The following is a 17,501-nucleotide window of genomic DNA, read 5'->3' on the forward strand; positions in this document are numbered from 1 at the left end:
AGAAATAATGCTAAGCACAGTAAAACCGCAATTTTGGACAGTACTTACAGTTTTTTTTTGTCAAGATAGCTAAGTCATCACATGTTAAATTTTTGACTGGCACCAGTGCAACTACAGCAGAAACACTCCCAAAAACAGAACTTATCATAAAGGCCTGAATGATTCTAGCTAACTTTCCTGTTTGATTCTGAGCATGGCCATGCACAACACCTGACTTATACTGGCAATATGAGTTAACATACATTTCATTCAAAAAGAGATTTACATATCGCTGTCTTACAGAAAGACCACGTGCTATACTCTTCAGAAAACTAACATTATCTTTATCAGGTGACACATGTAATGCATTTGCTATGCGTTTGAGATGTCTAGAATGAGGAAGGAACATAATGTTTTGACTGCGAATAGCAGCATAACAGGAAGAAGATATGTAGTAAATTAGAAATGAATACTGAAAAAGAAGGCAGGAATATAACTCCTTTGACACATACAGGAGCTGAAACTGATGGCTTAAAAGCACTGCTTGTTTCGAGTCTGGAACTGCTTCATCTGAGTGAGATTCAATGAAAGTCTCAAGATCTGACAGCTGGCCTTTGATATGGTTAACCATTTTCTTGTAATGCACCTGAGGTTCCAACTCATTATTTTCATGGCATTCACAATAATTGTTCAGAATGTCCCTGAGTTGTGACCACTTCTGTAACTTTCCCTTTAATATGGGATCATCCTTACCTACATTTTTCCCTTTCACAAACACTGATAGCTCCAACAACACTGACACTTTTACTGCTACCTCAACTTTTGGTACCTCATTGATTGACAGAGTGTAAAATACAAATTCATTTTCACTACTTTCTGTCAACCATCCGTTTCCTAGACAGTCAGCAAGGAGGGTTTTACAATCTTTTAAGGCTACAAAATCTACAATTTTGTCTTGTTCAACAAGTTTTTGAAATTCCTCCTCCTCTCTTTTCTGAATTTCTTTACGCCTGTCATCGGGAGTTTTTCTTGTAGGTGGACTGGGTTTGGTTAAATAATAGGTAAGGTTTGGGAAAATCCTAGGGAGAGCACCAGGCTTTAATGTAGGCCTATCTTTTTCCTTGTTTTCCTTTCACCATTGTGATCAATGTAAGTCTCATATATTTCCACATCCTCAGTAGCAAATTGTTTCGCACAGACTACACTAGATGAAGTAGGGTTCCAGTTGTCTCTGGGGATACATTGCATCCAAGAAGCTTTCACTGCATCATCCTTGGGAAATCTGAACACTGAAATGTATCCTTCTTGATTAGAATCATAGTTGCTGGAGCACGAAGGAACACAGCAATGCCTTGGCATCTGAAATTAAGTCTAGCTTTAGTTGTGGTTATCATACTTGTGCAACGTAAAATAAAATAACACAATCATGCCACTCTTTTAAACTAATCGATTTTAAAAATACACACACAGAATGGCTTTAAAAATGATGTGGATGGTCACACTTATACATATTGTAACATGAGAAAGCTCACCTTTGCCGTAAATTAATGCCGTTCCAGGCAACCAAATAGCATGTAGGTTGATGTTTTAAACTATAACACATAAAATATCTTCAGTATACTCTGAATTTTAATCAATGCCATGAAGTTAATTCACACACAACACAAAGTACAATGATACACCACGTTAGACTTGTTTACAAATTACGAATACAGAAGTCAAATGCTTGACTCCAAGCGACGTTGTCGGATCTCCAATGTCACGGCCTTAGTAAAGTCTTGCCATGGTTGGGTGCGTTAGCTGGCGCCCCTGGCGGAGGTTCGGGACACTAAGAACTTACGCCGCGAAACATATTAACCGCATAGCATAGAGCAGGCAGTATATAGAAACTGAGATGACGGTGTTCTCTACTCAAGTAAAAAAATTAGGAGAAAGAGAAGAAGAATTAACACGTTATTAAAACATCGTCTTCTTTTTCAATAAACATTACCCGTATCTCAACAATTTTCACCAGCCGAGCTGAACATGTCTTTGGACATTCCGCATCTAAAAGGAGTACGATAAATAAATGAATCTTTCAAAGTCTACCAGTCTATTTTTCATGCCTCAGGAGGTAATTCTGCATTTATCTTGTTTTTTCAAAATGGCGCCCGGTAATGACGACGTAGTGTTTTATTCTCCGAGTAAATTAACCGTAAAATGTGACGAAAAGTGCGGAAAATGACGATTAGTGAAAAATGGAATGTTGTGTGATTCATGGGATCGATGGTTGTGGCATTATAAGTGCGGAAATTGCCGTAGAGACGTAAAAACTAATGAAAATATTGACTGGATTTGTGAGCAGTGTGTTCGGAATGTTGTTGTTGGGGACGGTGTTGACGAAGCACCGAAAACAGTCGATGAGGAATATAAAAGCGCATTAGAAATTATAAACATTCTAAAAAAGGACAATGAGACTCTTAAAGTTGAAAATCAAGAATTAAAAGAAAGACTGTGATCGCTAGAATTTGGGACTGACCATTTTTCGAGTGATATACCGGTACAAGTAACAAACTCGAGCACGTGGTGTCAAGTAGTTCGTGGATGGCCGGCTAAGAAGAAATCTACAACTGAATTTCCGAAAATAAACATCAGAAATAGGTTTTCTGCCCTAAATAATTTAATTCTGGAAGAAAGTGATCGCACGCGTGAAACCAAATCATCTCAATCCGCTGCCGTTGCCGTGCCGAGTTTAAAATTTAGGCCTAGAATTCAGATTCAAGACCCAGTTAGGCCTAAATCAGCGAAGGTAGCTGTCTTTGGTGATAGCCAAGGAAGGGGAATTGCGGGAGTGATTAACGACGAGAATATAGCAGCAACCGGATAAATATATCCAGGAGCTTCTATCAGCAGTGTTGTGGAAAACGTAGAAGCAGCAACTAGGAACTTCGGGAGCGGCGATGCAGTGCTCATCATCGGTGGGACGAACGACGTAGCTCACGACGACGCCAAGAATGTAAGATCACAACTTAAACATACACTAGGGAAGCTGACCCACACTAACGTTTTTGTAGTGAACGTGCCCCACAGGCATGATTTGAGTAGAGACTCGTGTTTGAACATTGAAGTGGACAAGGTCAATACAGATATTGTTAAAATTTGTAGACATTTTCGGAATACTCAGGTTATTGAATGCAGCAGTTTTGAGAGATACTGTTATACAAAACATGGCCTCCATCTAAACAATTCAGGTAAACGAAAGATAGCAAATATTGTTCTAGATTTTATTAATCTTAAGATATGTACTGTAAAACAGGCAACTCCCTTGAGTTATAATAATGACCAGGAAAACTAATAGAAAGAGCCAGATGTACTTCAAGCTGGCTCAGTCAACTAGAAAAAGAAACTCAGGATAGTAAGGAATTTCAAGTTACCCAATTGCAACAGTCAAGTTTTAGGGAGGAAGGGGGTCTGAGATTGCTCTTGGTAAACTGTCAAAGTGTAGTAAATAAACAATTAAAATTTGGTACATTGATGGAATCTTATGAGACTGATGTGGTGATAGGAGTGGAATCGTGGTTGAAAGAAGGGGTGGGTAATAGGGAAGTATTTCCAGAAGGGTACACAGTCTATCGTAGAGACCGAGGAGATAAAAAGGGAGGGGGTGTTTATTCTGGTGAAGGAAACTTACTGTTTACATTAATGGTTTACCGATGAAAGGGATGAAATATTAGGGATAAAATTAGTTTGTGATAATATGAAGGAGGTGGGAATTATAGGAACATACAAGCCTGGGAGAGAGGAAAGAGACATGGAAATCTTTGAGAAAATAATAGATTATACTCGTAAAAACAATAATAATGATATGGTAATAATCGGGGGAGATCTAAATTTGCCTGAAGTTGAATGGAATGGAGCTGCAAGTGAAGCCCATGAACAGAAACTGGCAAATACGTTAATTTGGGAGGGAGGATTTACACAAGTAGTACAAGAACCGACTCGTCTCAATAACTTACTAGATGTATTCTTGGTTAAACCATGGGAAATTGTTGATAAAACTGAGGTAATTGAAGGAATAGGAGACCATAAGGCTGTAATAATGGATGTAGGACTCGTACCAAAAAGGCTTAATAAGAGGGTTACACAAGACAAGAAATTGTACAGAAAAACTAAAGTTGATGAATTTGGGACTTACCTTAAATCACAATTCAGTTGTTGGATAAGTGAAGGGAGTAATGTGGATACACTTTGGGCTAAATTTAAAGGAATCATTTGGGAAGGAGAGAAGAGATTTGTACCTGGTAAGAAGGGTAAAATGACCTCAGAACCTGTTTATTATACAAGGGAAATAAGAAAATTAAAAAGAAAATGTAGAATAAGAAACAGGAAAATCAAATAGGGTAGGGAGAGTAGAGAAACTAGAAAACAGCTAATGAGGGAACAGAATAGAGTGAAAAAGGAAGCAAAAGAGAATTATATGAATGGTATACTTCAGGAGGGTAATGACCACAAAGGGAAATGGAAAAAGCTGTATTCATATATCAGGAATCAAAAAGGAAAAGGAATCCAAATTCCTACAATGGTGGGAGAAGGGGGTGAAAACTATTTAAGAGATACTGAGAAAGCAAACCTATTTAGTAGGGAATTTAGAGATTCAGTAGATGATTGTCAAGAGTTGGAAACCGAAACAGAAGATAGAGAGGGAGGGAGACAGAGGGAAACAAGAAGCTTCTTATTCACAAACGAAGATATTTTCAGAGAAATCCAACTGCTTCAGCAAGAAAAGCAGCAGGAAGTGATCAAATTACTGGGGAGGTATTAAAGACAATGGGATGGTACATAGTGCCTTATTTAAAATTTCTCTTTGACTCTGTCATAAATAATAGTGTAATACCAAAGGAATAGAAGGAATCTATAATAATACCAATTTATAAAGGAAAGGATGATAAAAGGAAACCAGAGAACTACAGACCAATCAGCCTGACCAGTATAGTTTGTAAAATACTGGAGAGTTTAATATCGAAGTACATCAGAGGGATATGTGATGATAAAAATTGGTTCATGAGGAGCCAGTATGGATTTAGAAAGAACTTTTCTTGTGAGGCACAACTCGTGGAATTTTAGCAGGTCATATCAGATCAGTTGGATTCAGGAGGTCAGTTAGATTGCATAGCCATAGATCTTTCCAAAGCCTTTGATAGAGTGGAACATGGAATATTATTAAAGAAATTGGAGGGAATAGGATTGGACGTAAGGGTTACACGTTGGGTAAAAACATTTCTAAATTCAAGGGTTCAGAAAGTCAAAGTAGGAAATAATGTATCTCAGGAAGAGAAAGATTGAAAGGGAGTTGCACAGGGTAGTATAATCGGTCCGTTACTTTTCATAATATACGCAAAATATTTAGGGAACAATTTAACATCAAAAATAAAATTGTATGCAGATGACATAATTGTTTATAGGGAAATAAACAACATTGAGGATTGTTCAGAATTACAAAGGCACCTTGAAAGTATCTAACAATGGGTTGAAGAAAATAATATGAAGGTTCATGGAGGCAAATCAACTGTTACAACTTTTACAAACAGGAGCTTTAAAACTGAATTTGAATATACTTTGGATGAGGTAGTTATCCCAAAAGATGGCAAGTGCAAATATTTGGGTGTGAGATTTGAAAGTAATTTGCACTGGAAGGGTCATATTGATGTCATTGTTGGGAAAGCATACAGTTCGTTATATGTCATAATGAGGCTACCTAAAGGATGCAACAAAGAATTAAAAGTAAAAAGTTACTTGAGTATGGTTCGTCCATTATTGGAATATGCAAACAGTGTTTGGGATCCTCACCAAGAATACCTAATAAAAGAAACAGATAGTGTGCAGAGGAAAGCAGCAAGATTTGTAACAGGGGATTTCAGGAGAAAGAGTAGTGTATCAGAAATGTTAAAGGAACTTGGGTGGGAAACTTTAAGTAAGAGAAGGGAGAAAACTAGACTTATAGGATTATATAGAGCCTATACGGGAAAAGAAGCATGGGGAGATATCCGTGAGAGGCTTCAGTTGGATAATATTTATATCAATCAATCAATCAATCAATCAATCAATCAATCAATCAATCAATCAATCAATCAATCAATCAATCAATCAATCAATCAATCAATCAATCAATCAATCAATCAATCAATCAATACTGATCTGCATTTAGGGCAGTCGCCCGGGTGGCAGATTCCCTATCTGTTGCATTCCTAGCCTTTTCCTAAATGATTTCAAAGAAATTGGAAATTTATTGAACATCTCCCTTGGTAAGTTATTCCAATCCCTAACCCCCCTTCCTATAAATGAATATTTGCCCCAGTTTGTCCTCTTGAATTCCAACTTTATCTTCATATTGTGATCTTTCCTACTTTTATAAACGCCATTCAAACTTATTCGTCTACTAATGTCATTCCACGCCATCTCTCTGCTGACAGCTCGGAACACACCACTTAGTCGAGCAGCTCTTCTTCTTTCTCTCAATTCTTCCCAACCCAAACTTTGCAACATTTTTGTAACGCTACTCTTTTGTCGGAAATCACCCAGTACAAATCGAGCTGCTTTTCTTTGGATTTTTCCAGTTCTTGAATCAGATAATCCTGGTGAGGGTCCCATACACTGGAACCATACTCTAGTTGGGGTCTTACCAGAGACTTATATGCACTCTCCTTTACATCCTTACTACAACCCCTAAACACCCTCATAACCATGTGCAGAGATCTGTACCCTTTATTTACAATCTCATTTATGTGATTACCCCAATGAAGATCTTTCCTTATATTAACACCAAGATACTTACAATGATCCCCAAAGGGAACTTTCACCCCATCAACGCAGTAATTAAAACTGAGAGGACTTTTCCTATTTGTGAAACTCACAACCTGACTTTTAACCCCGTTTATCATCATACCATTGCCTGCTGTCCATCTCACAACATTTTCGAGGTCACGTTGCAGTTGCTCACAATCTTGTAACTTATTTATCACTCTATAGAGAATAACATTATCCGCAAAAAGCCTTACCTCCGATTTCACTCTTTTACTCATATCATTTATATATATAAGAAAGCATAAAGGTCCAATAATACTGCCTTGAGGATTTCCCCTCTTAATTATTACAGGGTCAGATAAAGCTTTGCCTACTCTAATTCTCTGATATCTATTTTCTAGAAATAATCCAATCCATTCAGTCACTCTTTTGTCTAGTCCAATTGCACTCATTTTTGCCAGTAGTCTCCCATGATCCACCTTATCAAATGCTTTAGACAGGTCAATCGCGATACAGTCCATTTGACCTCCAGAATCCAAGATATCTGCTATATCTTGCTGGAATCCTACAAGTTGAGCTTCAGTGGAATAACCCTTCCTTAAACCGAATTGCCTTCTATCGAGCCATTTATTAATTTCACAAACATGTCTAATATAATCAGAAAGAATGCCTTCCCTATGCTTACATACAATGCATGTCAAACTTACTGGCCTGTAATTTTCAGCTTTATGTCTATCACCCTTTCCTTTATAACCGGGGCTAGTATAGCAACTCTCCATTCATCTGGTATAGCTCCTCCGACCAAACAATAATCAAATAAGTACTTTAAATATGGTACTATATCCCAACCCATTGTCTTTAGTATATCCCCAGGAATCTGATCAATTCCAGCCGCTTTTCTAGTTTTCAACCTTTGTATCTTATTGTAAATGTGATTGTTACCATACGTAAATTTTATTACTTCTTTGGCCTTAGTCTCCTCCTCTATCTCGACATCATCCTTGTAACCAACAATCTTTACATACTGCTGACTGAATACTTCTGCCTTTTGAAGATCATCACATACACACTCCCCTTGTTCATTAATTATTCCTGGAATGTCCTTCTTGGAACCTGTTTCTGCCTTAAAATACCTATACATACCCTTCCATTTTTCACTAAAATTCGTATGACTGCCAATTTTGCTTGCCATCATGTTATCCTTAGCTGCCTTCTTTGCTAGATTCAATTTTCTAGTAAGTTCCTTCAATTTCTCCTTACTTCCACAGCCATTTCTAACTCTATTTCTTTCCAGTCTGCACCTCCTTCTTAGTCTCTTTATTTCTTTATTATAATAAGGTGGGTCTTTACGATTCCTTACCACCCTTAATGGTACAAACCTGTTTTCGCATTCCTCAACAATTTCTTTAAACCCATCCCAGAGTCTGTTTACATTTTTATTTACCGTTTTCCACCGATCATAGCTACTTTTTAGAAACTGCCTCATGCCTGCTTTATCAGCCATATGGTACTGGCTAACAGTCCTACTTTTAAGACCTTCCTTTCTATCTCATTTATTTTTAACTACCACAAAAACGGCTTCATGATCACTAATACCATCTATTACTTCAGTTTTCCTATAGAGCTCATCTGGTTTTATCAGCACCACATCCAGGATATTTTTCCCTCTGGTTGGTTCCATCACTTTCTGAATCAGCTGTCCTTCCCATATTAACTTATTTGCCATTTGTTGGTCATGCTTCCTGTCGTTCGCATTTCCTTCCCAATTGACATCTGGCAAATTCAGATCTCCCGCTACAATCACATTTCTTTCCATGTCGTTTCCCACATAGCTGACTATCCTATCAAATAATTCCGATTCTGCGTCAGTGCTACCCTTTCCCGATCTGTACATTCCAAATATATCAAGTTGCCTATTATCTTTAGAAATGAGCCTTACACCTAGAATTTCATGTGTCTCATCTTTAACTTTTTCGTAGCTTACAAATTCTTCTTTCACCAGAATGAACACTCCCCCTCCCACCCTTCCTATCCTATCTCTACGATACACACTCCAGTGCCGTGAGAAAATTTCTGCATCCATTATATCATTTCTCAGCCATGATTCGACTCCTATTACAATATCTGGAAAATATATATATCTATTAAATTATTTAATTCTATTCCTTTCCTTACAATACTTCTACAGTTCAACACTAACAATTTTATGTCATCCCTACTTGATTTCCATTTCCCTGTTCCCTTATCACCGCTCCCTAGGCCATCCCGTTTCCCTGAATGTACCTCCCTATTACCCTTCCAAACAAATTTCCTAACTTATACGTACCACTGCGGTTTAAATGAAGGCCATCTGAGCGCAGATCCCTATCTCCTACCCACCCATTAGGATCTAGAAATTTCACTCCCAGTTTCCCACATACCCACTCCATAGTCTCATTTAAATCCCCAATCACCCTCCAGTCAGTATCCCTTCTACACAGTATTCCACTAATAACAATCTCCGCTTTCTTAAACTTCACCCGTGCTGCATTTACCAGATCCCACACATCTCCAACTATTTTGGTACTTATATCAGCTTGCCTTACATTGTTGGTACCAACGTGAAACACTACCACCTTCTCCTTCCCCTCCTCTCTCTCTTCTACACTCCTCAACATCTGCCTCAACCTAATTCCTGGATAACACTCTAACCTGGTTCCCTTTTCTCCACACGTCTAACAATGGAATCCCCCATGACCAGAGCCTCAAACCTACCCACCTCATTTGGTCTCCTCCCCTCCTGGTCAGCCCTATCTTTCCTGACAGCTGCAGAAGCTACTTCTTCCTCCCTTTTCTCCCTCCCATGACCCTGTTCCACCTGTCTTTTCTTATCCACTACTCCGCATTTCCCTTTCCTACCTTTTCCCTTCCTCCTACTTCCACACATCTCAGCAACAGTTCCCTGTCCCTCATCTTCCCTCTGTTGTGCTACCTAGAGTGACTCGTACCGATTTCGCACAAACACCTGTCCTGAATTCTGATCCTGAATAGAGCCCTTAGCCTGCAATCTCCTTCCCCTTAGAACATTAGACCACCTGTCTTCTACAACTCCTCCCTTTCTTTCCCCTCCCTCTTTTACACCTACTGTAACCTGTACATTGTTTCTATCTTCCTTCCTGTCTTCTGTGAGAATCCTAATTATCTCCCTCAAACTTTCCAACTCCTCCCTCATACCCCTCAATGCCTCGCCATATCCACAGTAAGTACACTCGCGCTCCTTAGCCATTCTTTACGGGGAAAGAAATGAAATTAAAAATAAAATAACTTATTTGCAAAAAATAAATGAACGGAGGGATATATTGTCTGGGATAGTACACAACAATAAGGTAATTAATATACGACTACACTACAATACTACTTAGTCGTGCTCTATTTTTTTTTACCCTACAACTCCTGATAGGATAAAAACTGCTGTTAATTACTGAATATCGAAAGTAATAGCCTACACAAGAACTACACAATTCCAAACTGCAATTAAGCCTGTTCTAATTACAACAACAGTATTTTAGTAAGAGTTTCTACGGATACCTCTACTACACCAGTACTACACAAATATTTTACAATAATAAAATAATCACACTAAATTATAATAGGATATTACTCGTATACTACTGTACAGTACACTACAGTAATTTTAAACTACTTTCAGACGTATCCTAATTACGATACCGGTACCGTACCGTATGTCACTAAACTAAGCACAACAGAAATGAAATTTGCAAGAACTACTGTACTCAAAGATTACCAAAGAAGCTAATTTCTTAGACAAGTTATTATTAGTATTACGGTCTAATAGATACACACGAAAAATAACACACGAATATAGCAGGCAAGATACGGCACTATGGTACTGTATCTATACTACAATTTATCTACACTACACTACACTGCGTTTGATTAAATGCTTAAGTATCGAACGGATTGCCGTACACGAAGAAAAACACGAATATAACTGGCAAGATACTATCTAATATATTATACCTTATCTTCACTACAATTCTACTGAAATGTGGTTATGTGATTATATAAATTGTATATTATTGTATTATAGGAAAATTTTCTTCTCTTGTTAATTTAATATTTAGTGCTTGCCAATAATGTATTTTAGTGTACCATTTGCCACCGAGGTAGACACCTAATTTGCAAATAAAGAGATTTTGATTTGATATGAATCTGCACATTACTGAACAATATTTACAGGGATCTAATCACTTCACTTCCCTGTGCTGGATTAATTACGGTGCTGAACTTTCCAAATAACATTTGGTCCTCAAAGTGGCACGTGTATTTGGCACAGCGTTCAATAATTTAACACTAATACTTCCCGAGTACTGACAGGTTCTACTTTCACCCGCTCGTTTAATACGTTTCAATTTGTTTCATTTTGGCAATTTTGGCGCCACTTTTCTTCCTAAGCAGATGCAAGCAGACGTGAACTTGGCATGGGAAATTGTGTGTTGGAAAGACGCATGGAAGATGCCTTTTTATGAAGCTGTTATATTTGTCTTGTTTTAAAACAAAAGTAATTAGTTAGTGTACAAAGCCTGCGGTTTCTAATTTTTCGCCTTTCGTCATTTCGTTAATTTGTTTACATGTGAGTATTCTCCTACATGTTTGTACTAAATTATCATTTGCAGTCGTCGCCGTCGTGTTGTTGGCGAAAATTTTTGGATGGGGCCAGATCGTGTGGATTCGCATGTTGATAGTTGAAATTGTGGTGGGCGCATTATCGTGAGTTTCACTGTCACGGATATGTCATTAAAACTGTCAGCAAGCATTTCTCGTAGTCTCGATGTTGCGCGACGTGATCAGCTGTTGTTATTTTCGTAGTTATTGATGGTTAATCATCCTCTAACCGGGTATTTTTTCTTATTATTAGAAGTGATTTATTTGGCATTAATTAGGCCTAGTTAAATGTTAGCGAGCTGAGTGGCTTAGGCTGTTGAGGCGCTGGCCTTCCGACTCAACTTGGCGAGTTCGATCCTGGCTCAGTCCGGGCATTTGAGGGTGCTGAAATACGGCAGCCTCGTGTTGGTAGATTTACTGGCACGTAGAAGACCTCCGGCACGTCGGCGTTTCCGAAAACGGTTAAAGTAGTTAGTCAATTATATTAAATAGTTATAGCTTTCGTAAAATACTTTCACGTTTCTCCATCTTTATTTATTTATTTTTTCAATATTTCCCGCAGAAGATGGGCAATATGAACATTTTCTTCATCATAACCAGCCAATAGCACACAGAAAATCATCGCATCTTGATGATTTGTCACCTTAAGAATTGATTTTGATGTTTGAATTGAATAATACAAACCCTAAAGGTATTTTTATCAATAAATTGGTATAACATTGCAACATGTTAATCACAACATATTGTTTTTACTTCTATTGGGGTCCTATTGTATTTATTAGCAGAAATGAATGTGTGTTTGGGTGTGTGTGTTGGAGGGATATGGAACAAAAGGTTAGAACGTCCTTCACCATATCAGAATCTAATTTTGGTATTGCAGACGTGAACAAAATTCATCAATGCTCAAACAAAGGAACAAAATTATAAGTTACACTTGTTCTGCTGTTGTCAGACAACATCCAATGTTATCAGCTGATAAGAAAAAATATTTTAACTTCTGTGCTGAAGTAAATTCCAGAGATTGATAGGGTATTTCATGTGGTGATGGTGGTGGTGGTGTCGAGTATTGTTTTAAGAGGAAGTGCAATTAGGCAACCATCCGCTATATAACACTAGTCAGGGAGAAAATATGGAAGGGATCCAACACTTCGAAAAATGAAGATATCATCCAGGCGTGAAAATGAAAGGCTCCTTAGGCCTCGAGTGCTCCAATACCGTTGGGGTCTGAAAAGAACAAGAGTTAACCAAGGGAGGTCGGATAGGATGGATGAAACGGAGGAGCCTGGCAGAAGTAAGTGAAAGTAATGCTGGGACTCAGCTAAGGGCCCCATGGTCGCCAACCCTTGCTCCCAAGTTCAGAGCCCCTGGGGCCCCTTTTAGTCGCCTCGTAAGGCAAGCAGGTGATACCGTAGTTATTATTCTACTGCCCCCACCAGCAGGGGGATGACTGCGAGAGCAATATCGTCTATAGTGTGCTGTGAAATACTGTAGGTTGACTAGTGTGCTTGGTTGTGCCTGATACAGTAGAAATGTACACACACAATGTACTGCATCAATTGTCTACGTACAACAGTCTCACATTTGTTTCGTGGCAAAGTGCTTGGAGTGGAAGACATGCTTCTCCTACGCAATAAGACTAACACAACACGCTAGTAGGTTTATGAAATAGAGAGTCAACAATTTCTATTTAGGACTATGTTTACTAAATTTCCAGGCCATGACAAATGTTTTTAAATCTAGGAGCCAGGTAATTTTTCTAGTACTCACATCTTTAACAAACTGGCGTCTAGCCTTCTGACAAATAAAACAAGGTAGTAATAGCAATAGGTATTGTTATTTTATAGTTTTATAATAGGTGGGCCTACACTACAACAGATTACCACAAAATGTAAAGACAGCAGGACACTGAACTAAATAAGACATAAACCACTTCTACTATTACCACTTTTCCCACACCTGTGTCGCAGATGTGGATTTGGCCCTGTTTTATGGCAGGATGCCCTTCCTTATATCGAGCCTATATGGAGGTATGTAATCACTATTATAGTACGTGCACTTTTTACTGATAAGGGAGCACTGCAGGTTCCGGTAATACTGCCAACAGAATGGAAATGAAATCTGAATTGAATTGATAATATGATCGATCAATATGAATTTTCTAATCCTTTATATTTTTAAGCGAACAACTGTGTCGCATACACATTATATAACATTTCTCGATGCGAATCTTGTTCCTAGCATGAATTCTATAGTTTGGTTTTGCTGTGTGAACAACAACAGTGCAAGTAAGTAAAGTGTACGCCAGATGTCTCACAGCGAACATAAGCGATCCTTACCTTGTGTTTCAAAGGTTACCAATACGAATCTCGAAGGTAACCAAGGTCGACCGATTCAGCACTAGGGTGTCCCATCTTTCACTAAAAGGTGTGTGTACTATACATGTTTCTGAGGTGATTGGTAGTGTGGTGTGTTTTATGGATATGAAGAGGAACGTGTTGGGACAAACACAAACACTCATTTCCCGAAATGGATGAATTAATCAGACGCGATTAAAATCCCCGACCCATCCGGGAATCGAATCCAGGACGCTCTGAAGCGAAGGCCTCAACGCTGACCATTCAGCCAAGGAGAAATAAGACATACCACTATGTATACAAATTAGTGAAACTAGCTACAGTAACTATTGCATATGGTACTTCTAATTTGATAATGTTCTAAGAAACTTGTAAATAGTAAAGTGAATATTGTCGTCAACAGCATCAAATCGCACAATTCCTTTGTAGATATTAGTCTCTCATGTTAAAGGATTAATAACTTAAAATTTAAACATTATCTACCTATCTAAAAACAAATAGCCTATGTTACAAGGAACAATCCATACTCTACAGGACATCCTTATTTTGACTTCTGTGTCCAAGTGCATCCCTAGGATCTTCGTATTCTGTCAACATACAGAAATAAATTCCGTGTGAGTTAGTACTACTTCACTTTAAAATAACAACTCTGTTGAAATAATCAGTTTAATAGCAAACAAGATCCTATTTTGATAGTAAGGAGCATTGCAGGATATTATTCATCTCACTTACATGGGAAGAATATTTAAGTTATTTCTATGTCAGTAATACTTTCTTTACGAGAGGTTTCCTAGACACCCGAATGTTCGTACTTAACATTAATTTTTCTTCTATTGCGTATATAATGCGGCCTTGATTATTATTTAAAAAGGTACAGTAATGAACTTTAATATCAAAGCAGAAATCGCATGGAGTGATTTACCTACATCCTATTTTTGATCTTCGTAGGAGGTATACTAGTTCTTGGGATTGTGTATTATTACATGCACTTGGCAATTGTTCAGCAACACCAAACCAGGAATTGAATATATAAAGGGGGAGTAGGGTTTATACTCAGCTCAGAAAATAAGGCGCCAAAGAAATAATTATTTTTGCGTGTGTGTGGGGGGGGGGCAACATTCAAGAGCATTTGATTGTATTCCTTCCTGAACCTGGAAATAGTAAAGTCTTTTATTTTTGTTATACAATTAGCCACAGTCCTGGTATGCTTAACTTTAGTGTTTGGACTACTGCTGTAAAGAAAACATTTTGCCGTTGACTGAAAGTAGAAAAAGTCGTCCATTCATTTAATTAATTCTGGACCTTACAGTGCATGGTTGGTGGGCAGAATTGTCATCATCACGATATAGATACCCTGTCCATATTCTGTCTAGTGCTCTCCGTACAGTTGTGTACGGTCTTTCAGTCTTGATGTCTGTCATATATTATTTTTTTGGTCTTCCTCTTGTCCTTTTGGCCTCCATCCTTCCCTCCTTCAGATTGGTGCTCCAGGTTGAATGTCTTAGCAGAATGACATGCCAGCCATTGACAGTGCTAGTAGCTGCTTGACTAATAGGCAGTGGCATGGGAAATATTTAATTAGGCTATAAAAGTAAATGTAATTTTTGGGGTGGTTTGGTAGGACCTTGGCATTTATAAGGTAACACATATGTATATTAACTGGCAAAGTTATTTGCTGGAATGCCTCTCCTGGATTTTAACTGTATAACTGCTATTATATAAAATATTAAGTTCCCAGAAGGAAACTACAATTTCATTTCATCAGTTGCAAATGTTAAAACATTCAAGCTCCTAAGGCCTTTCAGTCTTGAAAATACCAGTGTTTTGCTCACATTGGCAGTGGGCTCATCAGATTGCCTCGCCTTTAGAAGACACTGACGGCTAGTGCACCATTGAGACACCACTGCAAGCCTCCTATGTAGGATGATGCATGACTGTACGCTAGGGGAAGTATGTACCTCCACTTGTGTAAATGCCTGCTTGTGGCTATTCAGGCATTCCATTGTAATGGGTGTTACAGTTTAACAGTTATAAAGACAAATTTGGAAAATGAAATAATAATTGATCAAAATCTCATCAGTTGCAAAAGATAGCTCTTACCAGTTGTAACCATGCAAGCGAAGAGGAAGGTTGTTAAGGGGGCTCATACACCGCGAGAGTCGGTTTGTGCATACAGATAAATATTACATTATAGTTTCACTAATATGTGGCATAGAATTACAAAAACTGACATACTGATAGTAGACACAGAGATTTCATTTCATATATGAATGGGAACAGTGTATTAAGTATTACATGAGTTATTTTAAAAAACATATTTGTGACTTTTTTAACTTTATAAAGTACAAAAAACACGATTTAACAAAAAAATACTGATCTGAATTGATTGATTCTTTTTTCCTGTAAAGAAGATGCTTAAATCTCAAGGATGAAGCACTATGAATGTTATAATGGATATTGTTTTTAAAAATGAAAAAAGTTAAACCGTCTCTCAAAAATTTAACATTTTTTGTTTAATTTTCCAAGTATATCTTAATTATTTTAAAGTATAACTTCATGAACGTGCTTCATCCTGTAGAGATCATTAACAGGGATATTAATGCCAAGTTTCATGCAGTTATCTCAAATAGTTCTGGAGATATTGTGTTTTTCCCTCCAAAAAAACAAACTTTCGGGAAAATAGCTTTGAAATTTCAACACTTCGTATCGACTTAAACTGTGCTCAAAAAGCTCCTGGAGCACATGTTTCATCTTCCAACTCAATGTTTTTACACTTTTAATTTGCTAGCATTGCCATCATTGAATGGATTCACAGCATCAAAAGCAGCAATGATCACGATTTTTCCTCTACTGTTTGTGTTTTTGGGTAAATTGTCCACACTTTATTATGGAAGGATTCATTGGCGTTTTGCCTAGCAGTTTCTACCAACGTAGTGTTGTTATGGCAGACTTTGCAACACAGATTCTCACTTATAGCAGTATATAAACTAGGAAGATATACAATCCTATAACCAACATTATCTATACTATGCACAGTTTCTTCACTTGTCGGAGTACTTCGTTCCGGGCTAACCTTCAAATCACGCTTCCTGGCAGACGCACTATTTTTTAGAAGTTCCAGGTCTCTGAAGATCACTGACTTCATTATTGCTGTCTGTATGTTGATTTCCAAGGAAACGCCTCTTTTTGGACCTCGCCACACTACCTTTCTTTCTCATTGTTATTCCGAAATAATATGTAAACACTCACAAAGATAACACACCACAAAGCTGCTGCTCACCACATGGAATACATAGGAACCGGAATAATTATCAAAACAAGAGAAGATTGCACCTTCCCGTTCATATTTCCTTGACTACACCCAAACCCGAACTACAGCAGCTATTTTTAGTCCACAACAAATGTGCAATCGGTCCGGTGATACGAAAACAGTAACCGAGAATTTATACAGAGGACACTGACTGTTGATGCCACACCCACTTCATTGACAGATGTGCACATGGTCTCACGTAATATGCTATATCTCTGTCAAAATGCCGAATTTAGCTACGAAACTTAACAAACGTACTAAGAAAGGTACGGTCTTTCATATAAATGGAAAAAGGAAAAAACGGAAATTTTGATATCTCGCGGTGTATGAGCCCCCTTTAGTGAGTGAGTGCTGACATGGGGATTTCAATAGAATTGTATCGGGCGACGATAGATCGTTGGCACGGTAGAGGC

General features: G+C 37.9%; 1 protein-coding gene across 3 annotated transcripts in view; it reads left to right on the forward strand.

The window, feature by feature from the left end:
- The first annotated feature begins 11,554 nt into the window (after positions 1 to 11,554).
- Positions 11,555 to 17,501, forward strand: part of LOC136887289 (DNA polymerase epsilon subunit 3) — a 71,856-nt gene continuing 65,909 nt past the window's right edge. The window contains exon 1 of one of the 3 annotated variants that reach the window (XM_068231072.1): positions 11,555 to 11,657. In XM_068231072.1, coding sequence (XP_068087173.1) covers positions 11,635 to 11,657 — 23 coding nt within the window. In that variant the 5' untranslated portion in view covers positions 11,555 to 11,634. Of the gene's footprint in view, positions 11,658 to 11,768; positions 11,892 to 17,501 lie in introns of those variants that run through there. The other 2 variants (XM_068231071.1, XM_068231073.1) reach the window with 2 other exon arrangements.

The sequence above is a fragment of the Anabrus simplex genome, chromosome 1, assembly GCF_040414725.1.
Source record: "Anabrus simplex isolate iqAnaSimp1 chromosome 1, ASM4041472v1, whole genome shotgun sequence".
Classification (NCBI taxonomy): domain Eukaryota; kingdom Metazoa; phylum Arthropoda; class Insecta; order Orthoptera; family Tettigoniidae; genus Anabrus; species Anabrus simplex.